This window comes from Diabrotica virgifera, chromosome 4, assembly GCF_917563875.1.
Source record: "Diabrotica virgifera virgifera chromosome 4, PGI_DIABVI_V3a".
Lineage (NCBI taxonomy): Eukaryota > Metazoa > Arthropoda > Insecta > Coleoptera > Chrysomelidae > Diabrotica > Diabrotica virgifera.
The window spans coordinates 217944273-217969343 of NC_065446.1; the positions used below are offsets into that span (position 1 = coordinate 217944273).

General features: G+C 34.9%; 1 protein-coding gene across 1 annotated transcript in view; it reads right to left on the minus strand.

The window, feature by feature from the left end:
* The window catches only part of LOC126883302 (STAM-binding protein), a 48090-nt gene extending 25479 nt beyond the window's left edge, over positions 1-22611 (minus strand). The window contains exons 1-3 of the mRNA XM_050648664.1: positions 22373-22611; positions 19527-19794; positions 9734-9972 (exon numbers count right to left, since the gene is read on the minus strand). Coding sequence (XP_050504621.1) covers positions 9734-9972; positions 19527-19794; positions 22373-22491 — 626 coding nt within the window. The 5' untranslated portion in view covers positions 22492-22611. The remainder of the gene's footprint in view (positions 1-9733; positions 9973-19526; positions 19795-22372) is intronic.
* Between the last annotated feature and the right edge of the window lie 2460 nt (positions 22612-25071).

Consider the following 25071-nt stretch of genomic DNA (forward strand, 5'->3'; position numbering starts at 1 on the left):
GAATGCCTGTAGACCGAATGGTTACGAGGTATAGCTTTAACAAAAATTTTCAAGTCACAATACCAAAAAGAGAGGATTGGGAAGCTGGTCCGCCGATAACGGCAAACTCAATATGGTATACGGACGGCTCCAAAACCGATATAGGTACAGGGGCTGGAATATATGGCTTAAAACCAAGGACGGAAGTCCGGGTATATCTAGGGACATATGCGACCGTATTTCAAGCCGAAGTAGCTGCTATACAAAGGTGCGCTATGGAACTAATCAGTCGGAATCTAGATAACGACTCCATCGTTATCTATTCGGATAGTCAAGCGGCTCTGAAGGCTCTCAGTTCGGTACAGGTCGATTCATGGCTGGTATGGAACTGTTTGAGTGTCCTCTCTCAGGTGGGAAGTCGAAACAGATTGACACTTGCCTGGGTGCCGGGACATAAGGGTTATCGTGGCAACGAGAAGGCCGATGAATTGGCCCGAGAAGGCGCATCTACGCCACTGGTTGGTCCGGAACCCGTCTTTGGAATCGCAAATACGATAAAAAGAGCAGCTATACAAAAATGGGCGCAACAGAGGTCTCTTGAATGGTGGAACAACTCCCCAGGACAGAGGCAGGCCAAACAGTTCATCAAAGGACATTCGGCTAAATTTACAACAGACTTACTTTCGCGCAGTCGAAGCACTGTCAGAATGATAGTGGGTCTGCTGACTGGACACTGTAGACTCAATAGACACTTGAGTCTCATAGGCCTGACAGAAGAGGACACCTGTCGGTTCTGTCTGGAAGAAGAGGAAACCGCTCTACACGTTCTGTGTCATTGCGAAGGTCTCGCACGAGTGCGGTTTCTAGAACTCGGTGAGGAAAAACCGGAAGCACCAGGCTACATGAAAAGGCCACTATCAAGGCTGTTAAGTCTCATTAAGAGGACTAAGCTAGATGAAGTGCTTTAAAAGAAAGGGGAAACACAATAGATCTACTAAGGTCGCAGTGTATCAGGCTCTATTGGCCGCCCCATTTTCTACATTTTACATTCTACTACATGCTTTAGCGTAAACAATGTTCTATACAAAAATGTTCTACATAAAATTTAAAACAAATAGGTCCTATACATAATTGTTAATTATTTATATGGGAAATAAGCCACAATTAAAATGAAAAAAATAATTTTATTAACGTTTCGACGCCCAAATCGGGTGCCGTTGTCAAAATACAAAATATTACTAGAATAAACAAAAGTGTTGTTGCTAAGCAAAAAAATTCTTCTAATAATTTATTTAATCTGACTCATTTATATTGGCAATTCATTCATATATTATACATTTTAAAGTAGAAGACTTTAAAATGATATTGCCAATATTTATGAGTTGCGTTCCTGGGACGACTTACTGAAAGATAGTTCATTCGATTACATGAAATCAACCCTAACTCAAGAATATCCGTCACAAAAAAATTATAAAATGTTGCATTTGGTTGTCTTTTTAAAGACAGATCACAGTCTTTAAAAAGACAACCAAATGCAACATTTTATAATTTTTTTGTGACGGATATTCTTGAGTTAGGGTTGATTTCATGTAATCGAATGAACTATCTTTCAGTAAGTCGTCCCAGGAACGCAACTCATAAATATTGGCAATATCATTTTAAAGTCTTCTACTTTAAAATGTATAATATATGTATGAATTGCCAATATAAATGAGTCAGATTAAATAAATTAGAAGAATTTTTTTGCTTAGCAACAACACTTTTGTTTATTCTAGTAATATTTTGTATTTTGACAACGGCACCCGATTTGGGCGTCGAAACGTTAATAAAATTATTTTTTTTATTTTAATTGTGGCTTATTTCCCATATAAATAATTAATCATAAAAATGCCACAAGGAAATAGCTTCAGAACAACATAATTGTTATAAAGTCAACGGTTCCAGAGTTACGGAGGGTGAAAAGTGGAGGTTTTCGATACTGTTTATATTATTTGGAGAATTGATTATGATTTTGGGTGGTGGTGAGGTTGACGTTTCTTTAAGAGCTTATCACTAACATACCATCGGCCACTGAAATAGCAAATTTTATTTACAAAAAACTTTCTTTTATCAGTAATAATATTATAAATTGCCCAAAAATATAAAAAGTATCCAAAACCTCCACTTTTCACCCTTCGTAACTCTGGAACCGTTGATTTTATAACAATTATGTATTGGACCTTTTTTGTTTTAAATTTTATGTAGAAAATTTGAGTAGAGAACATAATTTACGCTACAGCATAGTTTTAAAGAACTCCAAAGAATGGAGGTAAAGGAACTAATAGAACCAAAACACATAGAAAAGGATACATGGATTGACTATCTAAAAAAGCTTTATGCAGAGGAAGAACAAATAATGCTAGAACCGGAAACACCAGAAATTACCACAGATGAAGATGTTAATATAAGTGCACAGGAAGTACGAAAAACACTCGAAAAGCTGAAGAACAGAAAAGCTGCAGGTAAGGATGGAATACCAAACGAACTACTGAAATATTGTGGAGCAGCAATGACAGAACAATTAACAACATTAATTAACAAAATCATAAAACACGGTAAAATACCGGAAGAATGGAGAACGAGCGAACTAATCCTACTATTCAAAAAAGGAGATAAAAAGCAGCCAGAGAACTACAGAGGTATCAACTTGTTAAATACTACTCTAAAACTTACAACTAAAATCTTACAAGACGTAATGAATCAGAGGATAAGTTTAGCAGATGAACAACAGGGTTTTCGTACTGGAAGATCGTGTACAGATGCAATATTCGTCATAAAGCAAATTACTGAGAAATCACTAGAGTATAATAGACCAGCATTTCTATGTCTGATTGACTTAAAGAAAGCATTTGACAGAGTAAGACTCAGGGATGTAATCCGCCTTCTGTATAATAGAGAAATCCCTCTAGATATCATAAAAACTATTGAGAACATCTACCAAAATAACAAGATGGAAGTCAGAATAGATGGACAACTTACAGAACCTGTAGATATAGGCAGCGGAATAAGACAGGGAGACTCATTGAGTCCTCTGCTTTTCAATTTAATCATGGATGAAATCATCAAAAACGTCAACAAAGGAAGAGGATATAGAATGGGAAACAAAGAAGTAAAAATACTCTGCTACGCAGACGACGCAATATTGATAGCCCAAGATGAAGATAGTCTGCAAAGATTAGTCCACAGATTTAACATAAGAGCAAAAGAATTCAATATGACAATTTCATCTCAGAAAAATAAACCATTAGTAATCAGTAAAGAACCAATCAGATGCAAAATAGAAATTGATGGTATCAGTATTGAACAAGTAATGGAAGTAAAATACCTTGGAATTACATTGTCAAGTTACGGAGACCTAGACAAAGAAGTGAGAAATCAAGTACAAAAAGCAAATAGATTGGCAGGATGCCTTAATAACACTATATGGCGAAACCGACATATTAACACTGAGATGAAGTCAAGAATTTATAAAGCCAGTGTAAGACCAATAATGACATATGCATCAGAAACAAGACCCGATACAGCCACAACACAAAGACTACTGGAAACGGCAGAGATGAGAGTACTGAGAAGAATTACAGGAAATACACTGAGAGATCGAAAGAGGAACGAAGATATTAGAAGACAATGTAACGTACAGTGTATAAACGAATGGACACTAAATAGAAAAAAAGAATGGAACAACCATATAACCAGAATGGGGGAGACACGTGTGGTCAAAATAGCACGAGATAAATCACCAATCGGCAGAAGAAGTATCGGCCGACCGCGCAAAAGATGGAGCGACAACCTTCCATAGAGGTATCAATCCGCCAATGAACAAGCAGAATTGCTTATAAAGAGGAAGAAGAAGAAGAGAGAAGCATAGTTTTAGAAATATTGACGAAAAACAACTACTAATTTACCGATTTCTCCCTCATCTCCCCCCAAACCGGACGCTCAAATTTGTGTAACTTTTTACTGAACAATATGTGGACCATATAGAACAATTTTGTGTTGGAGGAAAACTTTTACTTTGGATGTCTGGGTTAGGCCTTTTTTGGACCAATTATAATATACTATCTCCGTAACTTTGGAACCGTTCATTTTAGAAAGATTATGCATAGGGCCTTTTTTATTTTAAATTTTATGTAGAATATTTTTGTATAGAAGGTTGTTCATTCTAAACTGCATAGTTTTAGAAATATTGACGAAAAACGTAAAAAACTACGAATTTGCTGATTTCTCTCCCCTCTCCCCCCCCCCAAACCCGACGCTCAAGTGGACCATACAGAACAATTTGGTGTTGGATGATAACTTTCACTTTGGATGTCTGGGTTTGGGTCTAGTTAAACCACACTATTAATTATTGTACTTGTGTTAAGTTATATAATACATTAAAAAGTACAATCCGTCTTTCTTTTTCAAAAAGTGAACATGAAAGTTGGGTTAATGCTGTTATACATCAGACAATCAACAAAATAATTCATAAAACTCTCTGAAATGAACAAGTAGGTTTCAGAAGGGGAAGATTCTGTATCGACCAAATTTTGACGGAAAGAATCATCATAGAGGAAACTAAAGAGAAAGACGCAACCTTTATAATGACTTTTATAGACTTTGCCAACACCTTTATTATGTTTATCAATTTAACGAATCAGTATCAGGATAAACATTTTTAAAATTATAATCTTTCCTTTACAAAATGTTTACTTAGAAAGTTGGGAATGTCTAAAGACGGTTTTCCGCTTAAAGATTTCACCAATTACTTCATTATTCCTTTGTCTAGGGATATGTAAATTTAAGGAACAATAAGAGGGATAAACTTTTAAAAATATTGTTAAAAGTTTATATGTATTTAAATATCTGTTTGTGTTGAAACACTTTTAATATATTCTGAAACACGAAATATAAAATGCGTTAAACATGTTTATCCCGGTACTGATTCGTTAAATTGATAAACATAACTTTAATTATAACTGTAATAACAGTTAGTTTCCCCGTTAACAAAAATAAACAGAATAATTAAATTTGGACGTTACGAATTTGTATAGTTACGGACTGTCGCCGTTACGAAGTGTCGCTGTTACGAACTGTCGCCGTTACGAGGTTTACGTTACCACTTGTCCGGTTACGAGATGTCTGGTCACGGTCTTAATCACATACTGGAAAAAACAATAGAAAGAAAAAATGGAATCCCTTGGAATTACCTTCAGAATAAGAAATTAGCAGATATGGAATATGCAGATGAAATCAATAGATGACATGAAGAACATGATAAGGAAGCTGAAGGAACAGTTGGTTGAAGTTAGCTTTAAAATTAACACTAATAAGACAGTAGAAATGAGTACAGGAATAAGTGAACATAGCAAACTATACATCAATCAACAAGAAATAAAACAGGTTAAAGAACTCAGATACCTAGGCAGTATAATTAGTACAAAAGGTGGAGTCCAGGCAGACATTAAACTCAGAACAGACATAACAAATCAAGAACTATGAAGGAAAACTAAACAAGAACCAATCTGATCAACAACAAAGAGAAAGAGATGGAACTGGTTGGGTCACACATTGAGGAAAGAAAATACCGATATAACAAAACAAGCACTCAAATGTAATACAATAACAGTGGCGGCTCGTCAGAGGAGGCAAGGGAGGCTTAGCCTCCCCATAAATTTTTTACACACGCTACACTATTTTGTTTATCTTGAATCGCGAAAAACAACAAGCACACTCACTATTATACAACGTCTAAATTCCATATTATCACTAAATATCCATCGCACGGAGTATTAGCATTAGAACACATGATTGCGTCTCAGTTTTTTTATTATTATTGTAGGCAGGACCCTGGGTTATCCCATGCATGAACGGAGCCGAGAAGACGGCCAGCCTTTGTTGCTAATACTCCGCGCAGCCCAGCAGGCGTTTAAGGAGACCTGGTCTCCTTAAACACCGATATAACGGTCTGCCTCGAGGATTCTGGGGGAGGCAAGTCGACATTGAAAAAGAAGAACAAGCAACTCCATATAGCAACTTACAACATCCGTTCCATGGCAAAAGACGAAAAACTCTACGAACTAGAAGAGGAATTAGGGAATATGAATTGGGATATAATGGGACTATCAGAAGTTAAAAGAAGGGGTGAAGGATATGTGGACTTACATTCAGGCAACAGGCTCTATTATAAAGGCAATGAAGACTATACATACGGTGGAGTAGGTTTCTTAATCAACAAGAAGAGAAAATCACAAATTCAAATAATTGACAGCATCTCAGACAGGGTTACATACATGATTTTAAAACTAAATCCAAAAACCAAATTAAAGATTGTGCAAGTTTATGCTCCAACTGAAAAGGCAACTGATGAAGAAATAAATACTTTTTACGAAGATCTTAAAACAGCTATAGACACCAACAGAGAATCCAAAATAATAATAATGGGAGATTTTAACGCCAAAATTGGAAGTAAGATTGAAGACTCTGAAAGCAAGATTGGAAATTTTGGATTCGGCACAAGAAACACCAGGGGAGAAAAACTTATGGAATTCCTGGAACAAGAAAACATGTATGTTATGAATACCTTCTACAAAAAGAAACCAAACAGAAAGTGGACATGGGTTGCACCTAACGGAACCACCAAAAATGAAATAGACTATTTTCTCTCAAACAACAAAAGAATATTTGAAGACGTAACAACAATCAACAACGTAACAACGGGTAGTGACCATCGTATAGTTAGAGCAAAAATAAATATTAACATGAAAGAAGAGAGAAAAAGAATATTTAAAAAAACAACGCGAATAGATGCCTTTAAATTAAAAACAAATGAAGAGCAATTCCGAGAGGTCTTAGCGGATAAGTTCAAATATGATCCTTCACATAATCAAGATGAAATTGACGAAATTAACAAAAACATCAATAAGAACCTTCTCGAAGCCGGACTAAAGGTCGCAAAGAAAACAAGTACTAAAGAAGACAAAATAAGCAACGAAACTAAACAACTAATGACGGAAAGACGACAACTACTAACGCAAAACAAACGCCATACTCAAGAATACATAGAACTTAATAAAACAATTAGAAAAGAACTAAAACGCGACTTACAAAAATGGAACGAGAACTTAATAGAGCGAGTCATTGAAAACAACAGAGGCTTAAAATGTCTAAGACCGGCACTGGGTGTTCAAAAAATCATCAAAATTAAAGACGCCAATAGTAAGGAAGAGAAGGACAAATATAAAATTACAAAAATAGTCGAAGACTTCTACAAAAGCTTGTACAGCTCCCAAAGCCAGCCTAATGAATCAACAAAGGTGAACATCAAAAGAAAAATAAAAAACGTGGGATCAGAAGTACTACCAAATATAAAGGGATTCGAAATAGAAAGAGCTTTAAAAGAACTAAAAAATAATAAAGCTCCAGGACAGGACGGTATAATTGCTGAGCTCTTGAAAACAAGCAAAACAGTAACAATCCCTATACTAACAGAGCTATTTAATAAATGTCTTCATAATAGCAAGATCCCTAAAGACTGGAACGAAAGTCTAGTAATACTTTTACACAAAAAAGGGGACAAATGTGACCTACAGAATTATAGACCGATATCGTTGCTCAGTCAAGTATACAAACTATTCATGAGAATTATTAACAACCGGTTGACCTACAAAATGGACAATTACCAACCAGTGGAACAGGCTGGCTTCCGCAAAGGATATAGTACATCAGACCATCTGCTGACAATGAGAACATTGATAGAGAAGGCAAATGAATACCAACTACCCGTATTTCTTGCCTTCGTAGACTATGAAAAGGCGTTTGATAGTATCGAGATGTGGGCCATAGAACAAGCTATTAATAATTGTAGAATAGATTCGAGATATAGACAACTAATACATAATATATATGAAAATGCAACTATGATAGTACAACTAGACGAAAATACAAATCCCATCCCTATTAAGAGAGGCGTGAGACAAGGAGACGTAATATCGCCAAAGCTTTTCAACCTAGCACTAGAAGACGTCTTCAAAACGACAAATTGGTCAACCTATGGCATTAACGTTAATGGCAAGAAGCTAAACCACCTCAGATTCGCTGACGACATTGTGATTATAGCGAGCTCATTCGAGGAACTGCAAATTATGATGGAGGAACTCGCAGGCAGCTCCCAATACGTCGGCCTGAAAATGAACATGAAGAAAACAAAAATAATGACAAACACAGATGACCCCAGACGCATAACTATAAATGGCAGTGAGATAGAAAAAATCCAGGAATATATCTACCTAGGCCAAATCCTGAAACTAGACAAAGAAAACCAAAGTGCGGAAATTAATAGAAGAGCAAGACTAGCATGGGCAGGATTTGGAAAACTTGGTTGGATACTTAAGAACCGCAAAATACCTCAATATTTGAGAACCAAAGTGTTCAACCAGTGCATCCTTCCTATCATGACATATGGGTGTCAAACCTGGACCCTAACCAAGGCAAATATGAATAAACTAGCCACAACACAAAGAGCTATGGAAAGAGCAATGTTAGGTATACGACTGTCAGATAAAAAGAGGAACGACTGTGTAAGATCAAAAACAAAAGTCGAGGACATAACAACAAAAGTTGCCAAACTTAAATGGAGCTTCGCAGGCCACACTGTTAGACAAAAAGACCAACGTTGGAATGCAACGATACAACATTGGAGACCTTACCAAAGTAAACGACCGAGAGGAAGACCACAGATGAGATGGGTTGATGATATTAAAAGAGTAGCCGGAACGAATTGGAAATATGTTGCTCAGGATAGAGACCGATGGAAGGAGTTGGGAGAGGCCTATGTCCAAACGTGGACGATAGAAGGCTAAGAAGAAGAAGAAGGTCTCCTAACAGTGGCATCTACGGTGCCATCATACGCTGCCTGCAGATTTACCAACGGTCCTGACTAAAAATAATGAAAAAACTAAAAGTGCGAATTTCGTTATGAAATTTGGTATGTGGGGTTAGAATAATATTTGGAACAACTTGTTCAAATAACTTTTTCCGATATCTGTAACGCAAAGCAAAATATCGGTAATTTATTGTGTTTTTAGATTCGCAGTAGTCCGCGTTTAGAATTAAAAAAATTCAGTTGAGTATCTTAAAAAATGTGAACCTTCAACCTATATGGACTGCAAACTTCAAATCTGTATTTATTTTGATATGCATATCTACTTACAAAGACGGAATTGTTAACAAATAAACGACACAAACATTTGTATTTAACTTTTACAATTAGACTAACTATTTATAAATTGTTATGATATTATCAAATTATCAATTATTATGATGATATTATGAAATGTTAATAAAAAATGGTCAAAAAAATGGTGCCTCAAATTAAATTTTTTGGCGCATTTTTTTGGTAATGCAAATTTGTCTAGATATTTTACAGTTAGGTATAGCCTCCCCTATTGTAAAAATTACGAGCCGCCACTGAGGACAAATAATCAGAGGACGACCGATCAAAACATGGAGAAGCACGATTGAAGATGATTACAAATGCATGAAAAAAACCTGGGGAGAGATAGCTGGCATTGCCAAAAACAAACAGAAATGGAGAAGCTTCGTAGATGACCTTTGCTGCTTTACGGAGTAACAGGATTGGATATATGTATAATGTAGCGAGAATCCAAAACTACACACGATACCTTTATTAGGTTAATGACCATCTAGAACTGGATATATCTACAAATGTACTTACTTAATTGGAGATGGAGGCAAAACTTTTTTTTGGGCCTCCGGCTGTACAACGGCCGTTGAAGGTGGAGGAGCTGTTGGTATCAGCGGAGCATCGCTATCTGGATATGCTATATCGTCTAAGCTCTCGGGAATTTTTGCTACAACAACTTGTTGTGGAGCAGATGGTGTAATAGGCAATTTAGGTGTTGGACGCACTGCGACTTTGGCTTGTTCCTCTTTCCTTTTTCGTTCCAATTCTTTCTAAAACATAATTAGCCATTGTTTTGAGATTAGTACATGTTGTAATAATATTTATCAATTGGAACAAAATCAGGTACAACCAGGAGGAAATATCAAATACCAGTTAATTGAGTACCAGAGTTGTACCAAATAATATTTGGTACAACTAGAAGGAAAACCTACAAATGCTGCAAAACAACCTGTTGTTGAAAGCAATAAGTAAATGTGATTATTGTAAAATATATGAGGGGATGTAAAGTATAAAGATGGAAATATCACCAACAGAGATAGGTAGGTAGAAGATTTATATGCAGAATATTTTTTATGCGAATTAATTTGGGGCATAAATAATAAAAAAGATATATATGAAAATGATAATGAAAATGAAATGATAGATGAAAATTTGTCAAGATATTATGTCATTTTTATGCACATGTGTGTAGAAAACAACTTTTTTTATTGGCTTTGAAAACAACTTCATTATTTTCTATTTCAATAGCATATCTAATATGAAAGCTACCATGAAGCAATTTTAAAATTAATTTAATGCAATAAAAATGATATTTTTATCAAATTATATTTGTAATTATTAATTTAGTTAAAATATTTGTTAATTACAGGAAATAAAATGAGCTGTAGATCTTCAAAAATTAGTTTATAATAATGAGCATAAAAATCATAAAAAGAAACATATTGACCTTTACTGATAACTGTCAATGGATATTAAACTACCAACTGATATTAATAAGCAAGTATAAAAAGGCAACTTATTCACTCAGTATTGACAAATAATTTATATTTAAAATAAGAAAAAGACCCGAGAAGGATCAGAGAAGCAGAGCAAGATTATGACATGACCATCCCTCCAATATGGAGTAGAAACGTGGACTCTAACTGAGGCTATGCTTAAACACTTGACAGCCTTTGAGATGTGGATATAAGACGGTTACTAAGAATAAGCTGCGTCGACAGAGTTAGAAATGAGGAGGTCCTTAGACGGCTGAACCAAACAACACAACTGGGCAATATAATAAAGAAACGCAAGCTGGACGTAAGGGCATTAACATCGCCCAATATCGGATCAGACCATAAAATGGTGCTTGGAAAATTTTTGCTCAAAATACCACAAAACAAGAAAAAACCACCCAAGTACTTCGAAAAACTAAACATTGAGTCTCTAGAGAACCAAAACACAAAATGGCTGTATAAAAGACGTTTAGAACAAAGATTTGAGATAAACCCAGTAACAGCAGGTGAAGGAGTAAATGAGACATGGGCAAAAATAGAATATAATATATTACAAGCCGCAAAGGAAAGCATAGGGGTCAGAAAAATTAACCTGAATGCAACAAAAATATCAAAGCCCTGGTTCAATACTGAAATAAGAGATCTAGCGTATGAGAAGAGGAAAGCATACCTACAATACTGCACTAACAAAACATTAAACAATTACCAACAATACAGAGACACAAGAAATTACATCAATTCTAAGATAAGAAATATAAAAAGGGAATATTGGACACGCTTTACCAAAGAAATGGAACACGATTTGTATGGGGCGCAAAGGAAAGTTTGGAAAATACAAAAAAATAGGAAAAAACCCATTAACGAATATAGAAGTTTAAATAAAATAGAAGCAGAACAACGGACCGCCTATATAGAAGAACTATATAAGGAAGATACTATAGTACCTGAAGAAGAGGAAGAAACAGGAAATGAAGACGAATCCAACATAGACACAGAACTAGAAATCACAAAAGAAGAAATAAGGAATAACATACGTAAATTAAAAAACAGAAAAGCACCAGGACCCGATGGGATACCAAATGAACTCCTGAAATACGGAGGAGAAACCTTAATCGAAAACATAGAGATCCTCTTTCAAGAAATAATATGTAGCCAGCGTGTACCAGACCAGTGGAGGACGAGTATAACAATAGCTATACACAAGAGAGGAAACAGCAAAGACCCTAGCAACTTCCGTACCATCACCTTGCTGAGCACAACTCTTAAACTCTTAACAAAAATACTTGCCGATAAAATAAATGAAGAATACACAATTAGTGAGGAACAACAAGGTTTTCGGAAAAATAGGTCCACAATAGACGCCATATTCATAGCCAGACAAATTACTGAGAAAGCACTGGAATATAATAAACCTGCATTTATGTGTTTTATAGATCTGACTAAGGCCTTCGATTGTGTAAGATTGGAAGATGTGCTAAGATTGCTAAAGGAAAAAAATCAGCCCAACAAGATGATAAGGGTAATTAAAGACATTAATACGAAGAACAAAACCAGAATAAAAGTCGAGAATGAACTAACATCGGAAATAGAAATCAACTCGGGAATCAGACAAGGGGATTGCTTGAGCCCATTGCTTTTTAATTTAGTCATGGACAAAATCATACAAAACATTAAAGGTACTGGAAAATGATATAAGATGGCGGAAAAACAAATAAAAATCCTCTGTTATGCTGACGACGCAATCTTAATCTCCGATAACGAGGATAACCTAGAGCGAATGGCACAAACTTTCAATACAGTGGCGAAGAACTTCTTCTTCTTCTTCTCGTTGTCCTTATGCCCTATAAGAGCGTCGGACTTTGGTATCACCTATCCATCTTTTACCCATTTCTTCCACGCCTTCCGTTCTCCTGCCATTTCCTTCATCTGTTGCACTGTTTTCCCTCTATTTGTCCCGATTTCCTCGATTTGTTCCATCCACCCCTTTCTAGGTCTGCCCCTTCTTCTTTTCCCCTGTCTTTTGGCATCTGTCACCTTCTTTACTAGTCTGTTCTCGTTCATCCTAGTTATATGTCCAAACCAATTTAGTTTTCTTTTTTCAATTTTTTTCTCTATTGGTTCCTGACTTAGCACGTTTCTGATGTTTTCGTTCCTTTCTCTGTCCATCTTCGTCTTTCCAGCTATTTTTCTCAGCTGCTTCATTTCTGCTGCATTTATGGCACTTTCATGTCTTTTATTTGTGACCCATGTCTCGCTTGCATATAGAAGAGTTGGTACTGTGATTGTATTATATACATGCATTTTTGTTTCCTGGCTGATTTCCCTTTTTCCCAGTATCGTATTATTAATAGCATAGTATATTTTCGTAGCTTTCTTTGTCCTATTTGAAATTTCTAGGTCTAGCTTTCCGTCATTCGATATTATCGTGCCCAGGTACTCGTAGGCCGTCACCCTCTCCAATTCTTGTCCTTTACAGAGCACTCGTGTTTCGCCTTCAATTTCCTGCTCCTGCTGATCTATTTTCATCGTCTTGCATTTGCTGATGTTTATTTCTAATTTCATTTTCTCTATTTCCTCAGTCCATATATCAATTAATCGCTGCATCTTTCTCGGGTTGTCTGCTAGGAGAACGACGTCGCCAGCATACAGTAATCCTTCTATCATAACTGGTGTTAGGTGTGTGTAGCCTATTATTGTTTTTAATTGGTTTGTTCTTCTTTTTACATTTTTAAATAATTTGTCCATAATTATGACGAATAGGAGTGGGCTTAGGCTATCTCCCTGTTTTATCCCCTTGTTCATCCTAAATTCTAGTGATCTGCTACCTCCCATTTGCACTTTTCCCACCACTCTGCTGTACGTACTTTTAATTATCTCTAGTAGTTTCCTAGGTATTCCCAGCTCCTCTACAGTATTCCACAATACTTTCCGGTCTACTGAGTCGAACGCTGCTTTAAGGTATATGAAGGTCATATATATGTTTGTTCCCCGATCATTATTTTTTTCTATTATATTTCGTAATATGCTTATGTTGTCAACTGTTTGCCTTTTGGCTCTGAATGCTGTTTGTTCGTCTTCCAGTTTTTCTTCTACCTCTGTTCTTAAACTTCTTTCTATTATTCTCGTATAAAGCTTGAACACTACTGATGAGAGGCATATATCTCTATAGTTTCCACAGGTGGATTCTTCTCCTTTCTTGTGAATTGGGATCAGTAAGTTTTCTTCCCACTCTCTCGGCATTTTGTTTGTTCTCCATGCTTCTCTCATTATTTCCAGCAACCACTTCTTTCCTTCTTTCCCTATCCATTTTATCATTTCGGGATCAATTTTATCTGCTCCGCTCGCTTTTCCTATTTTTATTCTACTTATCGCTTCTTCCATTTCTTCTGTACTTATTTCTTCCATTTGGTTTTCGTCTGCTGCTGTCTGTTCTATGGTTCCCTCTGTCTCTATTTCTTCACTTTCCTCGCCCATATATTTCTCTTCATAATACTCTCTCCACACCTCTAGTATCTCTGTTGTATTTGTCTTTAGTTTGTTGTTTGTCTTTTACTCCTCTGAGTTCTTTTCTTTTCTTTCCTCTTAGACCCCTTACTTTATTCCAGAAGCATCTGTTGTTATCTCTGTAATTTTGGTTTAGTGATTCACCGAACTTCTTCCAACTCTCTTTTTTTTCTTTTCTTACTAGTTCTTTCACTATGTTTCTGTGTTTTTGGTATTCTTTTTTATCTTGTTCCTCTCTTGTACTATTGTATTTTTTCCATGCCATTTTCTTTTTCCTCACTTCTTCCTGTATATCTGCGTTCCACCATTCCGTTTTTTTGTTTAATTTTCTGACTGTTAGATTTCCGCATATCTCTTGTGCCTTCTTCATTATTTATACACATGAAACACAAACATGTGCAACAAACTTTCAATACAGTGGCGAAGAACTACAACATAAAAATATCAACAGCCAAGACAAAATCCCTGGTAGTGTCAAGCGAACCCATAATATGCAAATTAGTAATTAACAACGAACTAATTGAACAAGTCTCGAGATTCCAATAACTGGGAATCGAAATATGTAGTTATGGAGATGTTAAAGAGAGCGTCCGAAAGCAAGCAAATAAAGCCAATTACGTGTCAGGATGTCTGAGGGATGTCATCTGGAGAAACAAAGATATGAGGCTGGAAGGGAAAGTACGCATATACAAATCATGTGTAAGACCGATCATGACGTACGCGATAGAAACAAGATGTGACACAGCAGAAACCAAGAGGATACTGAGAACATCAGAAATGAGAACGCTGAGCTCAATAACTGGGAAAACACTGAAAGACAGAATACCGAACGACAGAATAAGAGATCTCTGTAACATAAAAGATATAGTACGGTGGGGAAGACAGAGACGACGAGAGTGGAATCAGCATGTGACGAGAATGGACAGCGAGAGAATAGCCCGTATAGCCAGGAATTCGAAGCCAACAGGCAGAGACCAATAGGAAGGCCCTTTAAAAGGTGGCGAGATAGCTGGCAGTCAACATCACAGCTACAAATACAAGCTCAAAATCGGTAAGAACAGGCCAAGAGGCCTATTATAAGAAGAAGAAGAAGAAGAAGCTAATACTTTGGTCACATTATGAGACACCCTGAAAAATATGATCTTTTCTGATATGATCTGATCACTCAGGGAAAGATCCAAGACAATCGTGGTCCTGGTAGAAAAATAACATCACATCACCTGTTTTCTGTGACTATGCCAAAGCTTTTGATTGTGTAAATCACGACATCTTGATTAAAAAACTAAATTTCTATGGAATTCGAGGTATTTCTTTGAATTGGTTCCAATCCTACTTAAATAATAGGAAACAACTAGTTGTCTCAAAAACATTGTATGTGGAGTACCACAAGGTTCAGTATTGGGTCCTCTTCTGTTCCTTATCTTTATAAATGACATCACTAATTTAAACATCGATGGGAAAATTTTTCTTATTGCTGATGATACCAGTATCACTTGGAGCAACTCAACTAGTGCATCTCTTCATGAAACTACAACTTCGGATCTACTGACGATAAAGACCTGGTCTGACTCTAATTTACTCTCTTTTAACGTAGATAAAACAGTAGCATTATCCTATAAAGGAGCTCTTCAACCATTGCCTCTTAATAACAGCCAGATTAGTACCGTTGATTCTGTAAAATTTCTTGGTATTTTTTTAGACAGCAACCTCAAATGGTCCCTTCATATCGACTCGTTAAGTAAGAAACAACTCGCCTCAGCTTGCTATGCATTAAGATCTGTCTCAAAGGAACTTAATTTAGCATCTTCTAAAATAACATATTTTTCGTTGTTCGAGTCTGATCTTCGATATGGTCTTCCTTTTTGGGGTTCTAGTACAGCTGCCCAATTTGATGTTATTTTTAAATTGCAAAAAAGAGCAATAAGATATCTGTTTGGCCTCAGAAGATCTACACATTGCAGAAGTTACTTCAGAGATCACGAAATTTTAATCACTTCGATCTTTATATATTCTAGACATGGTTTGTTTAATTCGTAAACACCTTCATGTCTTTCCAGCAAGGCCCAATCATCTTTACTCCACCAGAAATTCAATCTTTGATATTTATTTACCGATCCCATCCACTGAGTTAGTAAAGAAATCTATACTATATTCCGCAAAAAAACTTTACAAACATTTCCCTTTACAACTTAAATCTGTAACATCTTTCTCAAAGTTCCGTAAAATGACAAAAGCTTATCTATCTAAAAGACCATACTATTCAATAGAATACGGTCATGGAACTGGAAGAAGAAGAAGACTGAGCATTTTGAAAAAAAAACCAAAGATAGCTTCTAGGTTGCATACCCAGGCTTTGAAGGTTCAGTTGAACACCAGAATACTCATGAATTGGGTTTTTTTATTTAGCTTTTGTTATTTCGTTGTAAACTAAAAATAAAAGCAAAATGGGAAAAATGTTGATAATTTTTATATGCTTGTTTATTTCTAACAAATCTTGAATAGTGCAATTATATTTAATCAGTAAACGCTACTATTACTCTTCTTCACGTGCCACTCCTAGCGGAGATTGGAAATCATCATGGCCACTGCGACTTTGTTAGCAGCGCGCTTAAAAAGTTCAAACGAACTACACCCGAACCATTCACGTAGATTGCGAAGCCACGATATTTTTCGTCTTCCCACACTTCTTTTGCCCTGCATGACATTTCTTAAAAGTTCGTACTTTTCACCCCTCATAATGTGCCCCAAGAATGTGCTACTATTATAGAAATACACAATGGATAAATAATTTAATAAAAAGCATTTGCCTAGAAAAGCGATAGTCCTGCTAACTATTTTGTAAGTATATAACAGCATGATAAGACTGTGTCACTTTCCTATTCAATGGAAATAAGCACAAATCATTATGATTGCGACACCGGGCAAACCGCCTACAGAACCCTCCTCCTATCGCCCTATAAGCCTTCTACCAATAAGGTCAAAAATTTTCGAAAGACTTAGTCCGAATTTTCGAAAGAATAAACATAAATAGCATAATACCTGACCATCAATTTGGCTTTCGACAGATCTACTCAACAATACAGCAGTGCCATCGGATTGTAAATTATATAAAAGAAACTTTAGAGGGAAAGAAAATGTGTGCAGCAGTATTCCTTGATGTGGAAAAGGCATTTGATAAGGTGTGGCATAAAGGCCTGTTCTATAAAGTGAAAAAGAATATGCCTAATGAAATATACCTGATATTAAAATCATATCTGAGCGAGCGATTTTTCCAAATCAAAGTAAATACCCCACTTTCCAAAGATCATCCTATACAATCCGGAGTACCTCAAGGTAGCGTCCTCGGTCCATTCCTTTATCTCCTTTACACTGCTGACATACCTGCTGATGATGACATTACTATGGCCACATTTGCCGACGATACAGGAATCCTTACATCAGACGAAAACCCAGATAGAGCCTCTAACAAATTGCAAAACTATTTAAATTCACTTCAAATTTGGTTAACAAAATGGAAGATTAAAGTAAATGGTGAAAAGTCTTCACAAATTACGTTCACAACAAGAAGGATCGACTGCCCACAGGTTCATATTAATAACATTCCTATCCCCTTAAAATCAGATGTCAAGTACCTGGGACTTCATTTGGACCGAAAGCTGACATGGAAGAACCATATCAAAACCAAGAAAACACAACTAAACTTAAAAGTCAGACAAATGTATTGGCTGCTAGGTAAAAGATCCCAGTTATCATTAGAAAACAAAGTATTAATATACAAAATTATACTAAAGCCGATATGGAGTTATGGTATAGAGAGTTATGGGACTGCAGCAAACCGAGCAACACTAAAATACTGCAAACTTTCCAATCAAAGACGCTGCGCATGATAGCGAATGCACCATGGTGCGTTTCCAATATAACTATCCATAATGACCTTGGGATACCATTCATCGAAGATGTTATTAAACTACACGCTAACAAAGCCCAAGAAAGAAATTTCTCCCATGAAAGTCAAACTATTCAACAACTCTACCAGCCGTCACTTGTGGGAAGAAGACTGAAAAGGACATGGCCAGAGACCTAACTGATTAGGTGTATTGGAGAACCATCGATGGATGGTGCCCAAAGCATGCCAGGATTCAAGACTGTTTGCTACTATTTGCTAAATACTCTGGGTTGTAATTAGAGTAGATTGTAAATTTGCACCTAATAAAATGATAAAAAAAAATAAAATTTATTTCATTTTTATTTTTGAAATTTTTCATTTTGGTTCTTATCCGTGTGGTCCTGTAATTCTGTAATTTTATTTTGCCCTTCGCATCAGCTGGAGCGTTAATATAATTCAAAGCATATAAAACATATTTAAATGTACTGGGAAAATGGTGAAATAGAACCAGAATTGAACATTAGAGTTAACTAAATTTGAAAAAGTACATTTGGAAAAAGTATTTACCTACCATAATGGCAAAATTTACTGGAAAATGTACTGATTTACAAGCTAAAGATCAAATTAAAAATCTATTTGTCTGAACTTACAGTGGGTGGCCAAATTATTAGAGACAGTAAAACAATTTTAACGTTTTTGAATTATTTAGCAAGTAGTTGGCTTTAAGGCTTGCATTTATTTTTTTTATAAGAGAGTGAGGTATTAAGGTCATAAAAGCAATGAGTTCTGTTAGTAAAACCATTTATTTTTTTCACAATTTTTTTTTAAATCACTATAATTAATATTTAGTAATGCCACCCTTTGCTGCAATTACAGCTTCTAAGCGTCATGTTCTAAATACATGTTCTGAATACAAGCTTTTGTGTTATTTTTTAACACGTTGACAGACATAACGTCTAATTTCCATTGATGTAATGTGACACAATGTCTATACACGTTGCATTTTTCCCTATTATACTTTGCAAAATACATATAATGTCACAAGACTTGCTTATACATTTGACACACTGTCCGTCAACATGTTAAGTTTGGGTTATGATGTCATTCTTTAATAAGGGCTTCAATCAACTGGTGATAGCGTCTTTGTGACCCCCACAGAAAAAAGAAAACGAAGATAAGTAGATTGTCACAGTAGAAAGGAGTGGCTATTGGGAACGGAAAGGTGTAGAACGCTATAAAACTAGTTTATAACATATAAAAATACAAAAATATGTGTAGTGTCTCTAATAATTTGGCCACCCACTGACTACTAGACCAGTGAACATGCTTAAAATTCATTAAAAAGTCAACTGTTTTAGTAAATAGTAATCAAAATTAATTTAGTAGTTAAAGACCTAAACAAATGAACTGTTTAAAACTGCATCAAATTCAAACTTACCCTTTCTTGTAGACATCTCTGATAGTCAGTAGTATACTGCTCCAATAATAACGATTTAAGTTTTTCAGCCTTCGGTAATATTTCCCTTAAGGTAGCTTGGTTTTTGGCTTTAATATCAACCGCTACAGAAGCAAATCCAGGATGCTTTCTAATCTTTTCAAGAAAAAGAGTCATAAACTTCAAATACAGGACATAAGCATTTTCCAAGCTACCTTCTTTGTAATACACATTAGCCATTCTGACCATTTCCTGGCCTGAACGATAGTACCTATACACAAAATTGTCATATTAGAGGTAAAACTCACTAAGTGCATTTTTTTGAGATTCTGACATTTTCATCAATGTGTACTTAACCCTTTCACGACGGGAGTTTTTAAATGTGCTGTACCCCATATACGGGAGACCCATATATTCACTTGCATCAAAATGTACTTCAGAGCAGGAAACCTTATATTCATTTTTATAAATACCTAATTAATAAAACGTTTATCTTGTGTGCTTGTTTATGCAATTTTGCACTAGCGAGCTTGTTTACCACAAAAGTCGGGAAATGTATAGATGTGTGGAAGTGTTAAACGGAAGCGTAATGCCCAAAAACCTCTGTATATGAGGCAAGAAAACTTTTGCATGTATATGCGGTTCCCGACGTTAAAGGTTTAATATGGTATTGCCCAACAGTAGAAAAGTTATCAAGTGCTTAAACATTCTAATTGCTGAGATAATTTATTATAGTACAATTCACTAACCACATTATTGTGAATTTCAGTTTCAAGGTATTATTGTACTTATTAAAACTTATCAGGGTTAGCAAAAACCAAGGTTTTTAAAAAAAAACAGGTTTTTTTGTTTAAACCCGGTTAATTTGGTTTAAACCAGGTTTATCTGATACAAAGTATAGTAAGTTTAAATACTTTAAAAATGAATAAATTATTATATAAAATAATAGTAATAAACAATATAAAAAAATAATTAAGACAACTTCTATTTTTATTTACACACACAAAAAATTAATATAACAAAAAAACATCTTCAAACGTAATAATATTCAAAATTACTAAGTTGGAAAGTATTAAAATTGAATTTATTTATCTTAATTTTCTTCATTTGCGGCAGCTGTATTAAACACTTTAAATAAAAACACCAGTTTGGAAGCTCAATAAAAAACCAGGTTTTTTCTTAAAAAACCAGTTGGTTTAAACCTTGGTTTAAACCATGGTTTTAACCATGTTGGTTTAAACCTGCCAACCCTGCAACTTATTATTGTACTTAGTGAGTTTTTCCTTACAATCTGGAGCACCGAATCAGTACTTAGTTAACTTTCAAACAATATATTAGTAAACATAACTGTGTGGATCTTGTTCTAATGTCACACACATACGATGGGTTGAAGTATTTTCTTCCACTGGAAAATTAAAGCATCAGATGCAAAATATTAATTGAACAAATCTTTATTTTTACTAATTAACAGACGAGAGATTTACTGTTACACTAATGTTAATATTGAAGGGTTTGGTGCAATAACTGGTCGAAGACCACTTTTGACGAGATTAAGTTTATGACATTTCTTACCTTCAAAAATACCTGCACACAGTTTGGAGGAAAAACCGTATACATAGTGTGTCAGAAATTCAATATAGAACAACAAGGACAGTTTTTGCACCAAAAATGTTAATAGCATAGTCCTTACGATCAATATATGCACATTTTCATCAAAACTATGCAATGTGCATGTGAACGGTTATTGTACCCAGCCCTTCAATTGATGTAAGTAAAAATGCATGGAAGTAGAGACTTCATCTTTAAGTGTAAAATGCGAAAGCATATTATTTAATCTGTGAATTTTGTGTGTGTTGCCTGCTCAGCAATTGAGTAAAGAAATGAGTTTAAATATCTTTATAACAGATAGTTTACGCAAAGGCTAACACAGAGGTGTAACCAGAATGATCCTAAGGGGGCGGTTACAACTACTTTATGGTCTCTGGGGGATATGGAATAGTAATGGTGTTAAGCGTATGGAGCTCAAAGTACATCTGGTTACGCCTATGGGCTAACACAATCTGTTTTGTGATTAACCACGTGACTTGTGTGGGTGTCAAAAAGCTGGAAGAATTGCATTTATTTTCAAAAAACGAAACTGATTATTAAAAATAAAAACAAAGATGAACATGGTGACACAGTTTCCTGACTACGAATAAAATTTGAAAAAAGTTCCCCAGGTATAATTTGTTTCAAATATGAGCACACTTTGGAATACAAAAGAATTTTTGTTTACTGTCCTGGAAGACCAAAAGATACTGCCAGCCTTGTATCGCAAAAAAAAGACTTGCTGCGTTTACTTCTTAGTGGTGTCGTTCTAGAGGAAACCTGGGTCTGGTACAATAGTCTTCCAACAAATGAAGGTTTCTATCGAGTTATCAATATCTGAGAGCGAGAGTGAAGAAGACGAGTGAAATTAAAAGTGAATTCACAAGAATTGTAATAAACATAATACATTTTTTGTTACTTATTTCTTTCATTTTGAATCCTGAGATCTTCATACTTTATGGAGACAAATTCATTACCTTCAAAATATCCAATAAGTATTGTGTTCATGGAAAAACTTATCAAGTATAAAAATTAACCTAATATTTAATAAATCACAGTTTCTGTGACGAAACATGGCATAGAATATTTGTTTTTATTTACTCTTAGTTGCATTAAAAAAATTCCAATATTAAGTCAGGTGAATTTAAAAAACAATTTGTTCCTTTAAATCGTTTTACTCCACTTTCTGAAAAGTGTTGTTAGTGAGTTTTACTTCTAATACGACGTAATGTAAATTTAGAAAACAAGAGGCATAATCCTACCTTATAGGGGGAACATTGGGGTCAGCTTCTACTTGGTTGATGTAGTCTATTAGCTGTTTCAAGCGAATTTGAGGTTCTAATGTGTCTAAAATATGATCATTCGTTTTTCTGTTTGCCATTTTTTTTTATATTAAATGTTTTAAATCAGTCAGTAACTACATTAAAAAATTAAGTTTTCTAGTTGTGTGTGACTCATATTTGTTTTGACTTTTAATTATTTCTGACATTTCTATTAAGGTTAGGTTAGGTAACAGCCAACTGACATTTGACTTGTCTATGTTTTGACGTATAGGCCATTCCAACATGCTGTCAATTTTAAAATCAATCTGACAGCGGGCTCTTACGCCCGGTTTCATAATCAACTTAAAGTGAACATTTTTGTGCACACAAATACGTAAACGTAACGCATCTTTTTGACATATACGCTTGCGCATTAATGGTTGAACTCCCGTATCGCGATACGTATTACCTAAGGTTACGGGCTGGTACGTTAGGTTCATACGCATCCCTATCGAGCCGAAAGTCACCGAATGCACACGGGGATCTTGCCCGATTACCTACCAAATGAACATTTCATCAGCGTACTACCCGTTTATAAACATTTTAAGGTTATATTGGTTATTGGTTTACTCTATTTGAGTAAAATTATTCTGTGTTTGTAATTGGAAATTGGAACTTCATAATAGATTTAAAATTTTATTGTTTTTAAGTTGTCTATTAATAAAGCAAAATAAAGAAATCTTGTATTAATTTAAGAAATACAGTGATCACCACAATTAATAACCATAGAGTTATATATTAGCATAGAGAGAGTGTCATTCAGAGCGAAGTGACGACACCATCTTTTTTATTTGGATTAGTGCTGTTTCACTCTTACGCATAGTAAAGCTGCTACAGTTGTCCTCCTCTTCCGTGCCTATATTCACACTGAATGTCATCATAGATTTTCGATACAATGTGTTAGAAAGAGATGCAGCAAACCAGTCCATGAGATCTTGTCGTCAGGAAGCGCGGAAGGTAGGCTCCCTCTATGTTAATATATACCTCTATGTTAATAACTAGATAAACAAATGACCTAGTTTCAGTAAAATTTTCAAATAAATATTACCACACTATTTACATTATACCTACTGGAATTCTGATGTAGGTATACAAACTAAAAAGTAGGTATAAACAAAAATAAAAAAAATTTAACCTAAGGAAAAATAATATTTTTATATTTAAATAGAAGCAATTAAAACCATACAATTTCATCATTCATTTATCTTTTTTTACATTTGTATATTAATTGTATATTGTGTGAACATTGTTTATTTTTTTAAATGTCAACGGAATTTAAAAATGACTTTACGATTTGCTTTACGTTACGTTAAGGCAGTTACAAAAACTCCCTAATAGGGAGTTTTTGTTGCTACGTAACGTACGCATCTCCGCATACGTAAAGCAACTAACGTGTCGTAGAGGATGAATGTTAAAATAGGTAGTTTTTGTAACTGCCTTAACGTAACGTAAAGCAAATCGTAAAGTCATTTTTAAATTCCGTTGACATTTAAAAAAATAAACAATGTTCACACAATATACAATTAATATACAAATGTAAAAAAAGATAAATGAATGATGAAATTGTATGGTTTTAATTGCTTCTATTTAAATATAAAAATATTATTTTTCCTTAGGTTAAATTTTTTTTATTTTTGTTTATACCTACTTTTTAGTTTGTATACCTACATCAGAATTCCAGTAGGTATAATGTAAATAGTGTGGTAATATTTATTTGAAAATTTTACTGAAACTAGGTCATTTGTTTATCTAGTTATTAACATAGAGGTATATATTAACATAGAGGGAGCCTACCTTCCGCGCTTCCTGACGACAAGATCTCATGGACTGGTTTGCTGCATCTCTTTCTAACACATTGTATCGAAAATCTATGATGACATTCAGTGTGAATATAGGCACGGAAGAGGAGGACAACTGTAGCAGCTTTACTATGCGTAAGAGTGAAACAGCACTAATCCAAATAAAAAAGATGGTGTCGTCACTTCGCTCTGAATGACACTCTCTCTATGCTAATATATAACTCTATGGTTATTAATTGTGGTGATCACTGTATTTCTTAAATTAATACAAGATTTCTTTATTTTGCTTTATTAATAGACAACTTAAAAACAATAAAATTTTAAATCTATTATGAAGTTCCAATTTCCAATTACAAACACAGAATAATTTTACTCAAATAGAGTAAACCAATAACCAATATAACCTTAAAATGTTTATAAACGGGTAGTACGCTGATGAAATGTTCATTTGGTAGGTAATCGGGCAAGATCCCCGTGTGCATTCGGTGACTTTCGGCTCGATAGGGATGCGTATGAACCTAACGTACCAGCCCGTAACCTTAGGTAATACGTATCGCGATACGGGAGTTCAACCATTAATGCGCAAGCGTATATGTCAAAAAGATGCGTTACGTTTACGTATTTGTGTGCACAAAAACTCCCTATATTAACTAAAGTTCACTTTAACGTTGACATTTACCCATATGAATTTCATTGATAAAGGTACCAACTTAAAATTTAAAGTCCACTTTAACTGATTATGAAACCGAGCGTAATTTGGCTAGCTATTTTACAATAGTAGTAATTTTGCCAATTTCCTAAAATTGACAAAAAAATTACTAAATACTTAATAATTACTAA